The 16912-nt window shown below is 45.2% G+C and overlaps 1 protein-coding gene across 21 annotated transcripts in view; it reads right to left on the bottom strand.

The window, feature by feature from the left end:
• Mapk8ip3 (mitogen-activated protein kinase 8 interacting protein 3) overlaps nucleotides 1-16184 on the bottom strand; it is a 47722-nt gene extending 31538 nt beyond the window's left edge. For 10 of the 21 annotated variants that reach the window (XM_021251384.2, XM_013068830.3, XM_021251389.2 and 7 more), the window contains exons 1-4: nucleotides 15673-16175; nucleotides 3221-3341; nucleotides 1493-1563; nucleotides 1174-1265 (exon numbers count right to left, since the gene is read on the bottom strand). In XM_021251384.2, coding sequence (XP_021107043.2) covers nucleotides 1174-1265; nucleotides 1493-1563; nucleotides 3221-3341; nucleotides 15673-15990 — 602 coding nt within the window. In that variant the 5' untranslated portion in view covers nucleotides 15991-16175. Of the gene's footprint in view, nucleotides 1-1173; nucleotides 1266-1492; nucleotides 1564-3220; nucleotides 3342-15672 lie in introns of all 21 variants that reach the window. The other 11 variants (XM_004873758.4, XM_004873761.4, XM_004873766.4 and 8 more) reach the window with 3 other exon arrangements.
• Between the last annotated feature and the right edge of the window lie 728 nt (nucleotides 16185-16912).

The raw sequence follows: 16912 nt of genomic DNA, 5'->3' as shown, positions 1-16912 counted from the left end.
AACAAAGAGCTTTGCCCCAGGCACCCAGAAAGTGGCCAGTGAAGCCCAGAACTGGATTCCTGAAACTTCTTGTTTGCAGGTACAATCTACAGACCAGGTAGGCACAGAAAATACAGGCAAAAGACCTTTATGCAAATTGGTCCAGCCCTGACTTCAGAAAGCTTTGTTGAACAGGGTGTCATGAGGTTCAATCAGTGATTCTGGGGGTTATGGCTTAGGCCCTTACCCCCACCCAACAAAGACTTGGAACCTCCTGGTCCAGGTTGCTATCACTGGTCACTCACCTATCTTTTCAAGCTGCTAGACCTTGGATGAGATCTTTGATGCTCTGCTTCCTGGGGCCTATGGTCCAAGTCTATCCTGACTCAAGAGGCACAGAGAGTGGGGAGAAGCCCAGCCTCAGAAAATCAGCACCAAGACCTAAACTTGTGCCAAGCAGGGGCCTGGGGATTTGCCACTATCCTGCTTGCAGAGGGAACGAGGCTCAGAGGTGGCTAGGGATGGTAGTCTGCTAGGCAGGGTAGCCTGGCCTTCTTCAAACCATAGTTAGCTAATCCTCACATATGGATTAGCGAACATTAAACCATTGCCCTGAAGGAAGATGTATACATAGATCCCAGTCTCGGTCCTACAATAATTCATCACTGGTTGGCTTTATAAATGAGAAAAGGTCAGAAGCATTGGGTGACAGGCCAAGGCCTTCACCAGCAGATGCCCTGGCTTCAAGGCACATCATCAGGCTTAAGTCTCCAGATGCTTGCAGACTCTTCCTGGGCCCTCCTGGCTCCTCCCTCTAGCATCCTGGTGTAAGGCTCAGGGCAGAGGGCAGGGCACTGCCTACTTCTGCCTTTCTCAGGGGTTGGGAGCCTACACATTAGACTAATCCCTTCCTGTGACCACAAATGACTCAAAAGCACCATGAATATTAATTCTGAGGCTTCAAATATGTTTTAGTGAGCAAGTAAATTTACAAACATGAAGTCTGTGAATAGCGAGGATTGACCATATACAATTTTCCTCAGCCTCCAAGACTGAACTGGAACTGAGCAGAAGGCATAGGCACAGTTCCACATGTATCTGTCAAGGCCACAGTGGCCTCTACAGGCACTCCTGCCTACCCACCTTTCCCCTCCCTCTTCCCATCAGGAGTCCTATCTTCCTGAGGCCACCTACCTCCGCCCTGGCAGACTGCTCTCCGTCTGGCTGGTGCCCCCAACCTGCTGCATCTTGGACCTCTCGATGTGTTCCACATAGGTCTGAATCATCTGTCAAGAAGGGTCTCTTGTTAGTGTGGCCAGCCAACCTCCCCCACTGTGATCCAGATGTGCCATGCTCAGACAGAAACAGACAAATTCAAGACACAGTCTAGGAAAATCTCACCAGAATGAGGTGGACAGCCTTCTAGATAAAAGAAGGAGCTACAAAGGGTGACCAAAGGTCAATAGCAAATGCCAAGTGTCAGGTATGGCTGCCTGTACCCACTAGTGCCTACCTCTGTGTGTCGTTGGTGCAGGGCGTTGTATTCCTTCTTCATCTCTGATTCCCGCTCCTCCAATCGGGAGACTGCAAAACACAACCATTAAAAAAACAAAACAAAACACAACCATCGAGGGTTAGCTGCACAGCACCTACTGAGTGGCTCATACCTCTCCCTTGGGCTGCAAAAAAGATCCTAGCCTAAGACCTCATGCTCAGAGGAGCCACTACCATTTGGAGTGTTAAGGGACATATAGTGTGTGTGTGCATGTGAAGATGCTCAGTTCTGATGAAGGAAAACCAGGACCCAGGATGGGGTTACATAATAATTGCTGCCTAGGTCAGCCAAGAGCTTCCCTGCATGTGGCAAATGTAACAAGGAGTGAGGGCTGGGTATGTGGCTCAATGACAGAATGAATACTTGCTTAGCATGTGCAAGGCCCTGGGTTCCATCCCAGGCACTGAAAAGACAAAACAAAACAAAAAAAACTGCACAAGCGCAAGGACCAGAGTTCAATCCCCGGTACCAAAAAAAAAAAAAAAACCAAGCAAGAAGCTTATGAAAAGAGGCAGAATTCAGAGTAACCTCTGAGACATGTAAGAAGTGACAGAACGTAGGAAGTGTGTGACAGAACCAACAGTAGCACCCCTTAAACCTGCAGAAGACTGAGAAAACCAACTGATGACTATGCCCAATTCAGGTTAACAACCAGGCCTCCCCTAACTCGCGGCCAATGGTGACACCCAGGATGGCCCTCTCTGGTCCACATGTGCCTGCTTAAGCAGCAAAACTGCCAAACAGGCTAACTGGCAGCAGTGGCCAGGTGATCTATCCCTGTGTCCCACCAACAGCCTTGTATGCCTTCCTCTGCAGCTCTTTGTCTGACCCTCTGTCCTTGTAAACACCACCATGTATGGTGGCTACTACCAACATGCTGGTCACATATCAGTGCTAAAACTTGTCAGTGGGCTCTGTCAGCCTAGTGTAGTGGCCTCTAAGTCTTGGTCTGGGATAGGAACAGGCCCAACATATCAAATCAACTTTTCCCCCAATCTGATTTTAAGTACCTGCCATCTAAGGTAACCAGGTAAAGCAGTAAAATGAGTTTCAATCACCAAAACATCTTATCACAGAAAGCTGAGATCAAATAGGTAATTATAACATTAACACTTGAATATAGTTTTAAAAACTAATATACATATTCTTATAGTAATGATTCTAAAATAACACTTTGCCTACCTTGCCTTGTGGGGACAGGGTTTTCCTATCAACATCCTTGACCAAACATGAACCCCTCCTAGGAACTGTCCCGATAGCAGTGGCTCCATCCATAGATCTGATCTTCACCTCCACAAAAACCAAGCACTCCTCAGCCAGGTGAGAATATGAGGATCTCATGGCAATGGGAGCTTTGTTCTACAGCACCATGGAATTACCTACAGAATCATGGATTTTTCTTTCTTTCTTTTTTTTTTTAGGTCAGATTATACCAGTAAGTACAAGTGCCATGTGATCAAAGAGGTCTTATTTTTCTTATTTCCACAAAGGATCTGACCCTACTACAGAAATACACTATAGTATGAAAAGATAAAATAAGTGGTCCAGAGAAAAGAAATGGTGAAAAGAAACTAAGGGCATCCTTGGGCTTCCTCTAATCTCTTTTTATCAAAGGATTTTGTATCCTTCTCAGCTGGACCGGTCTTAGAACAATATACATTCAATGGTGATTCATCTCTCACTTACTCTGATCTGCGTAGTTCTTGGCCTTCAGTTCCAGCTGGCGTGTCTGAAACTCATAATGTTCCACCTGGATTTGGAGCTCTTTCTTCTCTTGTTCCAAGGAATCTTCAAACTCAATGAATTTCTATGCACAGAAAAGAGAAAAAGAGCAGGTGTCATGAGTGGAAGCTGGCTGGGTGACAGCAGCCCTTCATGTGAAGGACCATGGGGTTCAAAGACCAAGAGGTCAGATACACCTGTGAGGCTACAAGCTGGCCAGGAGTAGGGCCAGAGTGGAGTATCCCCATTTTAGACCTGGTTTCCCACCCCTTCATGGTGCCTCCTCTCTCCAGGCAAACCTCAGCACACATAAGCCCTGAGAGCAGGCAATAGGAACACTCCAAAACTGAGTAACATGGAACTTACTCCCCAGTTAAGGTCATTCATCAAGGGCTATGAATTCCAGTCAGGGCTGCCTTCATGCACCTGTGTGAAGTGGGTCATCACACAGGGCCCTGCATATAGAAGGGCGTGTGCTTGGTTAATGGCTGTTGCCATTCTGAAATTTTTAGTAATTTAACATAGAGTTCCATAAACAATGCAGCCGGTCCTGTCTGCAATAGATCAGAATTACTCCTACTGATACTCAACCCTGAAACAAGATAAAGGCTACTTTTTTTTTCCCGTACCAGAGATCGAACTCAGGACCTTGCACTTCTGAGGCAGGCACGGTGCCACTGAGCTAAATCCTTGGCCCCATGGCTACTTTTTTGTTTTTTTGCTACTTTTCTTGAGAGCTTGTTTGGAGGTTCTAGCAGGGGAGCACAGCTACTTGTATACCCTTGACCAAGAAAACGGTCCTCTTCTATCGGGGGTGGTCGTCCTCTTCCGAGCTCATAACTTCGGGAGGGACACACATGGAGTGGTGAGGGAGGAAGGGGACACCCGCCTAGCCAGCCAGATCAGCCGAATCAACCCTGGCGATCAATGGGGTGACAGATGTCGCAGCCAGATCACTCTCACATCCTTTTGCTACTTTTCTTAATGTGCATTTCAGTTACCACTCAGCTGAGGATCCACCATTACTGGACTAAAGAAACACACTGAACATCACTATTAGTCTCTGAAAGAGGCATGGAGATTGGTTTAGAGTTCGCATAGTAAGTTACATGGAGAGTTTCTGAGCAAAATAATCAATGGACAAATGAAAAGAAAGCACTCTGCAAAATGAAAGAAACTCTTGACGGGTCTGAGGAGCAGTGGCCCTAAAGGTTATAGTGTGGACTAAGTCAGTACAGAGGGGCCAGGCCAGGTAGGCCCCTGTACTACCAGGTATAATTCCTATAGTGGTTGGGGAGTGGGGGTAGAACCTTGGTTTTACTAAGCAGGAAATGGGAATACAGTACATGTCAATAAATTTCATTTCCAGGAAGTAAAAACACAAGCCAACCTCTTAAGACACAAAGAGCTGGGCTGGGGACTTAGCTCAGTGGTTTCGCCACCTGCTGTGCAAGAGCAAGGACCCGAGTTTGATCCCCAGTACCAAAAAAAGAAAAAAGACATAAAGAGCTTCTCAGAAGATAGGAATGTAAAAATAATTCAGACTTCAGGTTTGGCTATCTGGAAGAGACTCATCCTTGCAGACCATGGCTGTACTTCCTGCAATAAACACACCCTCTTCCCGTTCTGCATTGGCAGTGGGTGCCAGAAGACCCTCCTCCACCAGCAGCAGCTTCTACAATGCCTTTGTGCTGAAACTATGGGCTCCTGCTGAAGGATGACTCATTCTGGGCCATGAATGAGGGTGGAAAACCCAGTGGAGGGCAGACAGGGAAGAGGCCAAAGCAAGGAGAAAGTCTACATAGGATCAAGGACATTGCATGTAGCTCAAGTAAAATGAAAAAATGAAATAAAATAAATATTCTACAGACAGGAAAATGCAAAATTTTTTTGAAGTATTTTGCTATATACAGCCCAGGCTGGCCTCAAACTTGGAATTCTCCTACCTCAGCCTCCCAAGTGCTGGGATTATAGGCATGTGCCACCACGGTGGGCTTAAAATGCACAATTTTAGTGTAGCCATACAAAACTGGAAATAGTGGCTGTGAATTAACTGTGGACATGACCAACTAGTGAAGAAAGAAATGAATGCTACTAATTGGTAAGTTTTTTGTTTCATTTTGTTTTGCAATCCTGGGGATTGGATACAAGGCCTTGCTCTACATCCCTAGTCCAAATATATATTTTTCCAAATATATTTTGATAATTTTAAGTCCTATTAAAAAAATTACATGAGCCAGATGTGGTGGCACACATCTGTAATCCCAGCACTCTGGGAGGTTGAAGCAGGAGAGTTGCAAGTTCAAGCCTGGGCAACTTAGTAAAATCCCATCTCAAAGCAAAAAATTAAAAAAGGGCTGGGATGTTGCTCAGTGTAAAGGCCCTGCATTCAATCTCCAGTACAGGAAAAAATTACATAAACTATACATATTTGTAGAAAAATCGTATGAGGGTGGTAAGTAAAAAGAGGATCGTTATTTAACAACCATGATCTTACTAACTAGAGTCAGGTAAAATTGTGACACTGACAGTCTTCCAAATTGTTATGAGTATATGTGTATGAGGACGTGCGTGTGTATTGTATGTGAGCACGTATCACGGAGACACGTACTTATCCTGATTATTCACTCATTGTTGGTGACACACTCTACCATTCCCACTTCTCATGGGTGCATGTGTCTCCCTCTGTGTATCTGTCATCTTCTAGGGCTTTCAGGTTGCTCTAAAATGTCATTATTACAGCAGAGCTCTGTGTATCTATGCCTCTGTTCATCTACCAGCTGTCTTCCACTACTCCCAGCCATTGCCATGTGCTGCTAAGGTTCTTTAGGGTTCCAACTTTGGCACCCTCAGCAAGGTGGGTCAGTACCTTTCTCAGAATCCTCACCATTTCTGTAGAGCTGAACAATGTCTCTGCCAGTCTGGTAGGTGGAAGATGGCATGTAACTGTTTATAACTTCAGTTCCTTTATCACTAGTGACACCAAACACTTCTTCATAAACTTATTGGTCATATATACTACTTTTTTGGTAACCAATCACTCTGTTCATATATTTCTTTTCTTTTTTTTCCAGGGATCGAACTCAGGACCTCATGGTTTTCAGGCAAGCACTGTGCCACTGAGCTACATCCTCCGACCCTGTTCATATATTTCTTACTGATTTATAAGGACTAATTAAGAACTTGTCTTATATGTGGCAAGTGTTTTTCCCAGGATGGGGCTTGTATGTGAAGCTGTCTCAGTTCCATCTACTTAATAATTGATTCTTTCGGGGCCGGGGATATTTAGCTCAGTGGTACCATGCCTGCCTTGCAAGAGCAAGATCCCGAGTTTGATCTCTGGTACTAAAAAAAAAAAAATTATTCTTTCAGACTGGGAGTATAGCTTAGTAGTAGTGTTTGCCTAGCACGCATGCAGCCCTGGGTTCAATTCCCTGAACCAAAAACAAAACAAAAGACATGCAAACCACCCCCCCAAATCTCATAGCTCTAAAATATCTCCTTTTTCATGTACTAAATTGTACTATATATTTCAGTGTTCTTCTGCACCAGACCAACATAAGTTTTTGGGTTTTGTTTGTAGTACTGGGGACTGTTCTCAGGGCCTTCATACTGAACTTGAGATCTTCTTGCCTCAGCCTCCCAGTGCTGGGATTATAGGAATGCGCCACTACACCTAAGACATGTTTTTTGGGAAAAGTTTATTTATTTATTTAAATATACATAATCACTTATCATTTTATTGTATTCTTTTCCAATAACTTTTTCTTTCTTTCTTTTTTTTTTTTTTTTTTGGTGCTGGAGATTGAGCCTAGGACCTCATACATGCCAAGCACTCTATACTGAGCTACATCCCTGGCTTTCAACGAAAGATACTTTTAGTGGACACAATAGTGTTAGTTATCTTTCAGTACCTGACAGATGTTTTCCCTCTCAAATCTTTCCAACATCACCTTGATTATTCTTACATATCTGTCCTTCCAGATGTGCTTGGGAATCACCCTGAACTGCTCACATGGGGACCATACAACTGCCTGTTGGACAGCAACAGGCCCCAATCCTTGGGATGGGGCAAAGCCCAGTCCTCTTTCCCAGTGAAATTCATGGTGAAGAGAAAACTCATCCTGGGCAAGAGAGGAGTATGTGATGGGCACCTGGGCCTGGAAGATGGGCAGTTTTTCCTTTCTTTAGGTCATTAACTGTCCTGTTTGAGTTACACCACCAAGGTTTCATACAAAGAAGAGGGTTTTGGTGAGTGTCAGTCACTAGAATTTTTTCCCATCACAACACCTGTATTTTAGCTGAGGGTGGTGGGTGCATACCTGCAATCCTAACACTCTGGGAAGCCAAGGCCAGAGGATTGCAAATTCAAGTCCAGCCTGGGCAACTTAGTGACTTAAGAGAGACCTTGCCTCAAAATGAAAAAGGGCTGGAGATGTGGCTTAGTACAAAGGCCCTGGATTCAATCTTCAGTACCAAAGGGGGAGAGATACACCTGGATTTGATATTTGGAAGCCAGCTGAAAGATTCCCAAACTAAAGATAATGCAGGAAAAGCCACTCTAGAGTACCCAGGTCAAGACAAACTTTTTGTGCACATATTAATTATATGTATCATGGGTTGAAGTTTACTGTATTTTAAATTAACATGTCTAAACAAGTCTAATGAAGATGTCACGTGGCATGTGATAAACCACAGATGAGTAAGGCCACTCTCATGACAAATCTTTTGAGCACTCCACAGAGCAATGATTGGCAATTGTATGATGAAGGAAAATACACTGGGCATTTCACTCCTAGTCTAGGTATGAAATGACTGGTTTTCACTTCTAAGTACAAATATGCCATAGATTCTCTTTGAGAGATGTTTTTAAGATAAACTTCTTCCCCTCTCCCATTAACAAAGTACTGTTTTAGAATTAAATTCAGCTTTTGTTTTTAGAATTTGCTGTTTGGTAAATTTCAAGATACATATTAAAATAACCTGACAGCACAGACTGTCCAAAATCTTGAAGGTGAATACATTTTTATTAGTGTTCCATGGAATAAAATCATTCTTCTCATTTTATATGTAAAAAAGCAAAGCAAAGAAGTCAACTAACTTTTTGTGTCAAAGTAAAATCAAGATGACAACAGAAACCAGAAGTTCCCCAGGGTGTGTCTGGCCCCGGCACAAGTTTGTAATCCCAGCATTCTGGGAGGCTGAGGCAGGAGGATTGCAAGTTTGAGCCCAGCCTGGACAACTTAGCAATTTATTGAGATCCTCCCTAAAAAAAAAAAAAAAAAAAAAAAAAAAGTCCCCAGATGCAAAGTGATGATCAGGCAAACTCTCTTATAATGTACTCATTAGACTTTTGTAACCCAATCATATTTTAGTGAGAAAGCAAATTAACATTTTAGATTGAATCCTTACCTCTTATATGTCCTTTAGGCCAGAGTAACTTATAGGAATTCATTCAGTGCCAGCTGGGTTATTAGAACTGAATGGCAATAGGAGTCAAAGATCTTGTTCTTTTGGATTATTCATTTGGGAGAATTTCCAAAATTCTTTTTTTCTTTTGTTTTGAGCAGGCACAGAGGCAAAGAGCTGGGTGCTGAGCCTAGAGGAAACGCACTCCTTCCAAAGCTAATTCCCAGGGATTGAAGTGACCACCCTTCACCACCAAATATACACCCAGAGCCGGCCTGGGACAGCAAACCCAATTCATGATGTTCTTTTCAAACCATCTTTCCATTTTCCACAACTGTGTAACCATAAAGGTCTCAAATGAGAAGAGCAGGTTGTGAGGGTGGCTGTGGGGTTACAAAAGCTGCCCCCAAGGCTGCTGGGCAGCAAATCAGCTAGAACAGGGATATTTCTGTGCTCTAATCTTAGGCAGGGGTCAGGGGTTTGGCTATAAGCTTGAGAAGGAAGCAAATATTCCTCAAGTTGATCCAGCATCCTCTAGAAACTCATCGCAACTGGTTTAACGTGTTGCTGCCAGGTTGAACCACTGGTGGTGGAAGTGGTACAGTCATTCATGGGACAGTCATGCATGTACTACCTGTGGTTCAAGCTGTTTGGCAGCGAGACATACAAATTATAGCCCCGTCAGGAATATATTAATGCCATACACTGATTTTCAAGAATTTTAAAGCAAGAAAAAGAAATACTGATACTTGGGCAAGTAAGAATATTGAGGATAATCCTGAAGATAATACAAATGCCCCACTCTGTTAAAATGCTTTGATGCCTCAGTTGCTGTCCTTGATAGATGAGGTCCTTGCTCTTGAGAAATGACCATTCTAAATTTGAAACCAGCACAGAGACAGGGCTAAGCAAGCCTCCTAGAGTGTGTGTTCACCAGGGTGTTCATCTGCTGGAAAGGAAGAGATGATATGAAGGCTGACCCTGGAAAGGTCAGGGAATAGGAGCCCCAACTGAAGCAGTGAATGGAAAAAATGACACCTGAAAATCATGAGAAACATAGAGCCCTGGGGAGCAGGGGCACTCAGAACACTGATAACAGGCTGGATCTGTTGCTGTTCATAACAGAACTCTAAACTTCCCAATGCCACCAAATGAAGGTCTATCCTTGGGGATAGGGGCCTTGTCACATTTACTTGCAACCCCTCAAACGTCTTGCCCACAACTGGTTAATGGCTACCTGGAGAACTCCCCATAGTTAACGGGATGTCCTTGTGACAGGCCAGTCCTGCATGAAGTCAGAAACAGATTCCAGCTTCTTGGTTTTCTTTTTTTTGGGGGGGGGGGGTACTGAGGCTCGAACTCAGGACCTTGTGCTTGCAAGGCAAGTGTAGCGCCACTGGGCTAAATCCCCAGGCCTTGGTTTTCTGACTTCCCCCAGCAGTCCTGTGCCTGTTGGCACTAACAGGCCTGCTCCTGAGCATTGCCTATCCCAAGATCCTACAAAGAAGCAACTGATGTATGTATCATGGTCACATAAAAGTGGAGGCCCTTAGCTCCAACAACAAGATATGAACAAACACTCACACATTGGGATACTGCTCAGTAAGGAAGGAAGACACACCCAACAGCTGGATAAATCTCAGTCAAGAAGCCAAATGAAAGAACCTGGACAAAAAAGGGTATACACTACCTGTTTCATCCATATGAAGTTCTAGAAAATGCAAATTAACCCCAGAGGCAGAAAACAGATCAGTGGTCACTTGGGGAGCGGGGAGGCAGAACAGAGAGGTAGAGGATCGAATCACAAAAGGGAACTCGAGGGGAGAGGGCATATTCACTGCCCTCACTGTGGGGGATGGCTTCAGGGGTTTACACTAAGCAAGTGTAATTTAGCATAATGTATGTCAATGACACCTCAATATAATTATCAACCTTCCAAAACAGGAAAGAATCAATCCTGTGCCCATCAGCACAGATTATTTCTAGGTGCCAGGGATTTCCCAGCAGACCTCTTCTCAGCCCCGTGAGAATTTCATCACCTTCCAGCTGCTTCCTAGACAGCTAGCACTTCCTTTCCCATCTCATAGTATTTTTTTCTGCTTGGTTTCCTACATCAGAACCCCACTGCTTTGGGATCTTCCATCTTTCTGGAACACATTCAGTGAAAAACTCCAAACCTAACATTTAAGCATCTCCTTTCTTAAAATGATTAAAATGAATAATTGATAATTAGAAATAGGAAAAGGTCCAAAGGTGTAAGGGTGGTGGGAGGGGAAGGGGAAAGGGAAGAAGGGAAAGGAAAAATTATGAGAAAAGAAAAAAAACGGAAACAAAATCTAGGTAAATAGGGAAGGGTGGAGGGGGTGAAGGGCCCACAGGTAATGGGGAAAAAATAAGAACTAAGATACATCATGTACAGGTACAAGCACCCAATGATAAACGTAAACGTACTATATACCTAAAACGTACCAGTAAAAGAATTAAAAAAAAAAAAAAGCATCTCCTTTCTTGCTAAAGCTAACTTAGAAATACATTCATCACTGGCCCTTATTAAAACGAAGCCCACAGATGCACTGTCTAGAACTGTCACTCTAGCCCCATGTAGCTGTTTCAACACTAAAAGGAAAAATAGGGCTGGTGGTGTGGCTCAGTGTTAGAATGTTTGCCTTATGTGCATATGGCCTTCGGGCTATCCCCAACACTGAAGGGAAAAAACAAAAACAAAAACAAAACAATTGAAAACCCTGTTCCTCAGTTTCATGAGTCACATTTGGAAGTACTTAAAGGCTCCCAGTGGCCAGTAGCTACTGAATAGGACAACACAAAATGGGGAATGTCCATTACCATAGAAAGTTTACTGGATGACAAGAATTGTCCAAAGAAATCCTCAACCTCCAGGAAGTGGTGTCAGTGCAGTGAGATGTGCACAGAGGCAGGAACATGGGTAGCGTCTCTATCTATGGTGTGCAACAAGGAACAAGAAAACAGCCCTGGGGCTGGACTAACCAAATGTACAGCCTCTTTGTAACTTTAGGAAATAGAGCAGGGAATAATTAGGGTCATTCACACTCTCTTCAGAGTACAGGCAGGCTAGGGAGTCTGAGCAGAGGAACTGGTTGGGAAAAGCCCCCGCAGGGGTCTAGACAGTGGGATCAGCATACATTGAGGAGGAAGTGAAGACCAGGTCTCTTCCTACCCTAATAATGCATAGGAACTTGATGAAAAGGAGACATGTTATGTCTTGTACATGGTCAAGACGTCATAGGCTCAGTGAGCAGCTCTGGGTCTTCCTATGGAGGACAAATCTTATTACCAAGTTGCACAAATGCTAGATTAGGGCACATCCTACAGAGTGACCTCAGCTGTAATATCAAGGTCGAGAAGAGCAGAGAATGAGGAACCATTCCAGAATATCGGAGACTACAGGGACACACAGGACCCCTGAGGCCTTAGCAGAGTTAAGAGAGAAAATCAGGGCCAGGGATTTAGCTCAGTGGTGCCATTGCCTGTCTCGCAAGTGCAAGGTCCCGAGTTTGATCCCTGATAACAAAAAAAAGAAAAAGAGAGAGAAAAGCAACGCAGAAAGATTCACATCTAGGAATCCACATGGAGTACTTTTTTGCAACTTTTCTGTAATATTATTATAAAACAGAAAATTTAGGGGGATAGCTCTGTGGTAGAGTATGTGATTAGCATGTGCAAAGAAAACCCTGGGCTCTATCCCCAGCACTGCAAGCAAACACACCACCCCACACAAAAAACTCATAGTTTTTAAAGACTTAAAAAAAAAAGATACTGAATTTAGAAATCTTGATTGTGCGGAGGAACTGGTTTTCATCAGTTCTTGGCTCCACCATCTACCTGTCACAAGATTTCACAGTAGCCAGTTCCAGCCCAGAGGCTTCTGGGTCCCAACTGGCTTCCCCCATATTCTAACTGGGAAGCACCTCCTGTTGCTCAGGTTGTCTGAACCTATTTGCTTCCATTTTTTAGAGTGACTGTTTGAGGCTAGGGATGTAGCTCAGTGCATGCATGAGGTCCTGTGGTCAGTTTCCAGCACGGGGTGGGGCTAGAGTGACTGGTACTGCTACAGTGGAACAACTTTAAGAGGCAATGAGGAAAGGCAACTCTGGCCACTACCTCTTAACAGCTTCTAGATGACACACAGCATCTAGAAACATCTACTAACATCTAGAAAGATTGTTTAAAAACTTCTCATTAGGGACTGAGGGTGTAGGTCAGTGGGAGAATGCTTGGCTAGCATGCACAAGGCCTTGGATTTTTCCCCTAGTATGCCAGGAAAACAAACAAACAAACCCCCTGCTCTTCATGTTGCAAGGCAGCAGAAGAAACTGCAGGCACTAAGCATGGTGAACTTACTATTTATTTTTTTAGGGGGGTACCACGGATCAAACTCAGGACCTCACGCTTGCAAGGCAGGTTGCAGAACCACTGAGCTAAATACCCGGCCCTACTATCTGTAATATAGGAGATAAGAGCAAAAATTTCTGATCCAATGATTAATTCATTTATGAAAGATCACTTCTACAGAGGATTACAGTATTTAGGCATTTTTTCTTTTTGCTTCCAGCTTAATCCTGTTCAAATATTCTTCTATAATTACTTTTTTCCAACTAGGACAAAAATAAGTCTTGGATCAAACTCTCTTCCATTTGGATTCTTTTCTTAAATAGTCAAATGCTGAATCATCAGCAAATATCCACATAAACAAAGTACCTACCTATGTTGCTTGAGATAAGCTGAGGGATGCTACTAGGGGTAGATTTTGGGGTTAAGGAGATTTTAAGGCAAATAATGACCACTGCTACTTGTCATCTCTCTTACATGCTGATTACTACAAGGAAAAGGGCTCTGCTGCCCAAACAAGCACAACACATGTAGCCACTCTACTTGACCTCCCTGGAGACACCAGACCCCAACACAGCCAGCCAGCTGGCATTTTCCAATTCTCTTCTTTTCCAGTGGGAAAGAACAGAGGGATTTAAAGCACTTCATATCAAAACTCAATCAATCTGAAACCACTGAACCTGTAGGCAATGATGCCTAGGGCTTGTCATCCTAGCCTATCCTGATTCCACCAGGGGTTCTGGCCTGATAGCCAAATTTACCTTGCCCCAATTTTCCAGGCAACCAAATGCCAACTGTGGTTCTCGGCATTTGAGATGGAACTAATCTGCCTCATCTGGCAACTCATTCTCTTCAAATGTGGTCAATGTGACCTAGAGCTGAGAAAAAGCTGGGTGCAGGTCCTGAAGACAGGGCTAGTGTTCAACCTGGTGTCTGCAAACTCCAGCCCCCGAGAACCAGCCACCCAGTTTCACACTCCAAGAATCTCTCACTGTGGTTATTACTGGGCAGAGAGGATAGAGAGGATAAAGATTTTGCTTTGTTCAAGGGTAAAAACAAAAACAAAGGACAATACTCCTGCAGATTCTGGCTGCTCAGAAGGCTGCAGGCGACTCAGGTTACCCATGTCTGACTAAGCCTAATCAAGCAGAATGGCTGGGCTGTACTGACAGCTCAACACAGCTGCTCTGCACCACGACATGCCTGCAGCCTGTGATGTCCACATACATCACACACATCTGTGATGATGAGTCTCTGCCTAGGAAAAGAAGCTAGCCCACAAAGTGCTTCCACAAAACTGCAAGTGAAATGTCCACTCGATTCCATAATGGAGTTAGAATGGCCAATATTTACAGTATTTAGTCCTTTTCTTTAGTTGTAACATCACCTGAGGTCTTTCCAAGGGTATACTATTCGTGTGTTTTGTTTTTTTTTACTATTCGTGTTTAACCTCAGCTTCTACTGGTCAGCACAACATGTTTGATTCTTACTCTGCTCACAACTTCTCTTAGAGAACTCTGTACAACTTCTCTAGAAAGCTGCGGCACTGCAACAATCTTCTGCAGATCACAATATACCATCACCATTCTTATTCCAGCCTGAAATAAGGGGGAGGGCAGGGGCTGCACTGACACTGTATAGAGCAAGATGCTTAATGGAGGTAGAGCTATAAGGTTACAACTCAGCCTTAAAGCTATCTCGATTTTTTCCTTTTAGTTTCTCATCTACTATTATGACCACCAGGGTACACGCAAAGGTAAAGAAACCCACCTGAAACCTCTGTCAGGCATTAGAGGGCCCCACAAGGCCCCAGAGAGCAAGTAGTCAGAGCAGCAGAAGGTGGCACCCAGCACATGACTGGCGATGGGACTCCTAGCACTGGACTTCAGGGAAGTAATACTCTAACCTCCTGCAGCAGTATGACCAGGAATAGCCAAGAGGGTCTGCTCTGCATCCTGGCCTGATGCTTCTGGGGCATATGCTCTTGGTCCAGCCCCTCCATATCTCAGATCCAGTTTCCTCCCCGCTAAATGCCTCTGGTCACTCTGAAGTCTCAAATCTTGGGAGCTCCTATTCCCCTTTATCTTGAGAGTGTGGAGCCAGTTTGATGGAGTCTAAGCCGCCTGAACCTGCACGTAGCAGTTCCCATGGCTTACCATCTAACACTGCACCGACTCCATCAGGGCTTCTGTCCTGACGGCCAGGTTCACGGTACCCCAATTCTCAGATAACAGATCCAGCCTCTTGACAGTCTCAAGAGCAAAAGCAAACCACAGTAAGTAGAAATGATTCAAGATAAACACACTTTCAACCAAACGAGGGCACCAACTACACTAGTTTAAGAAAGAGCCAAATGCCAAAACAATTTTTAATTTCAATACTAAAGACTCTAACCCTGTGTTCAGCGCAACTTCACTGGAAAGGAATGTAACCTTATTTAAGAAGATGCTTCTTGTCATAAAGAAGAGCATCGCCCACTGACAGAAAAATAGAATTTCTGGGCTTGGAGATCATCTAGGGCAACTCGCTTCTCTGACTGAAGGAATATCAAACTCCGAGAGGGCAGGAGCATGACCAAGGTCCCGGGCGCGCGGGGAGGGGGCAGCCCCGCGTCTGTTCCCCCGCCTGGGCCCGCGCACCTCCTCCGCCTGTTTGCGCAGCGCCTTCTCACGCTCATACTGCGTGAGCAGCTGCTCGTTGTCCTCGCGCAGCAGCTCCAGCTCCACCTCGTGCTCCTGGTTCTCGCTCAACACCGAGTCTAGGTTCTCCAGCACGTTCACCACCAGAGGCATGAGCTCCTTGACCACCTCCTCATCGTAGCAGTGGATGAGGCGCTCGAACTCGCGGTAGATGGAGCCCGCCAGGCCCGACACGCGCTCCGACATCACCGAGCCCGAGCAATAGTCATCTTGATACACCACTACCCCGCCGCTCTCGTCCATCTGGATCTCCATCATCGCGGCGGCCACCGCGGCCGCCAGCGCGGCTCGCTCCGGCAGCCCGGATTCAAAGGCCGCTGTCGCCTCAGGCCTGCCGGCGTCACCTCAGGCCGCAGCTGCCACCCCCGCCGCAGCTGCTAGCCCGGCCGCGCCCGTCACTCGCTCACCGGGAGAAGAGGATTGAGCCGCATCGCGCCCCGCCCTGCGTGGTGATGTCAGAGGAAGCGGGGTAGCTACGCTTCCGGCCGCGTTTTTCCGGGACTGGCGGTCGTTTCTAAAGTGAATGCTAGGATGTTTCACTGAGATGGCCAGGACGTGTGAACAGCATGGTCCCTGGTCCGCTTCTCCACCGCACTCTATCGCCTTTACCCTGTCCGCTTTATTTTTTCAGGCCTGTGTAATCTATTCAAGCTGCCCACAGGGTTAAACTTCGATGTTCCTGGATATTTGGCCTCCACTTGGCCCGTTTTGCCTGGCTGTTTCCTACATGATAGGTGGCTTACGTGATTCCCAAGCAGCTCCGTATTGGTAGGCCTGCTTTGCGCAGGCGCTCCCCAACTCTGCGCTAGGGTTCCCTCGAAGCTTCCTTCAGTAATTTGAGGCCGGAAGGTAAAAGTTGCTCTTTCCCCAGGCACATCGTGAACTCAAGATTCAACAGTTTGGGGCCCTTGTGGCCATTGTGAATTAAATCAAACCCCATTACTGACTAATGCTAAGTGAAGTGGTTTCTTTTTTTTTTGTTTTGTACCAGGGATCGAACTTGGGACCTTGCGCTTTCGAGGAAGGTGGCGGAACCACTGAGCTAAATCCCCGGCCCTGAAGTAATGTTTCTTACCCCTGCTCGTCCCCATAGTTCCAACCCTCATCGTACTGACTGTCCCAAACCAATGTAGCTTCCTGTAGTGATGCCCTAACCATTTTTCACCTCCCCCCAACATAA

The sequence above is a fragment of the Heterocephalus glaber genome, unplaced genomic scaffold (assembly GCF_053883595.1).
Source record: "Heterocephalus glaber isolate CG9 unplaced genomic scaffold, H.glaber_assembly_v1.0 deba00001781, whole genome shotgun sequence".
In the NCBI taxonomy this organism is placed as follows: domain Eukaryota; kingdom Metazoa; phylum Chordata; class Mammalia; order Rodentia; family Bathyergidae; genus Heterocephalus; species Heterocephalus glaber.
The sequence above is the reverse complement of the archived record's forward strand: the minus strand, read 5'-3'. Positions and strand labels throughout refer to the sequence as shown.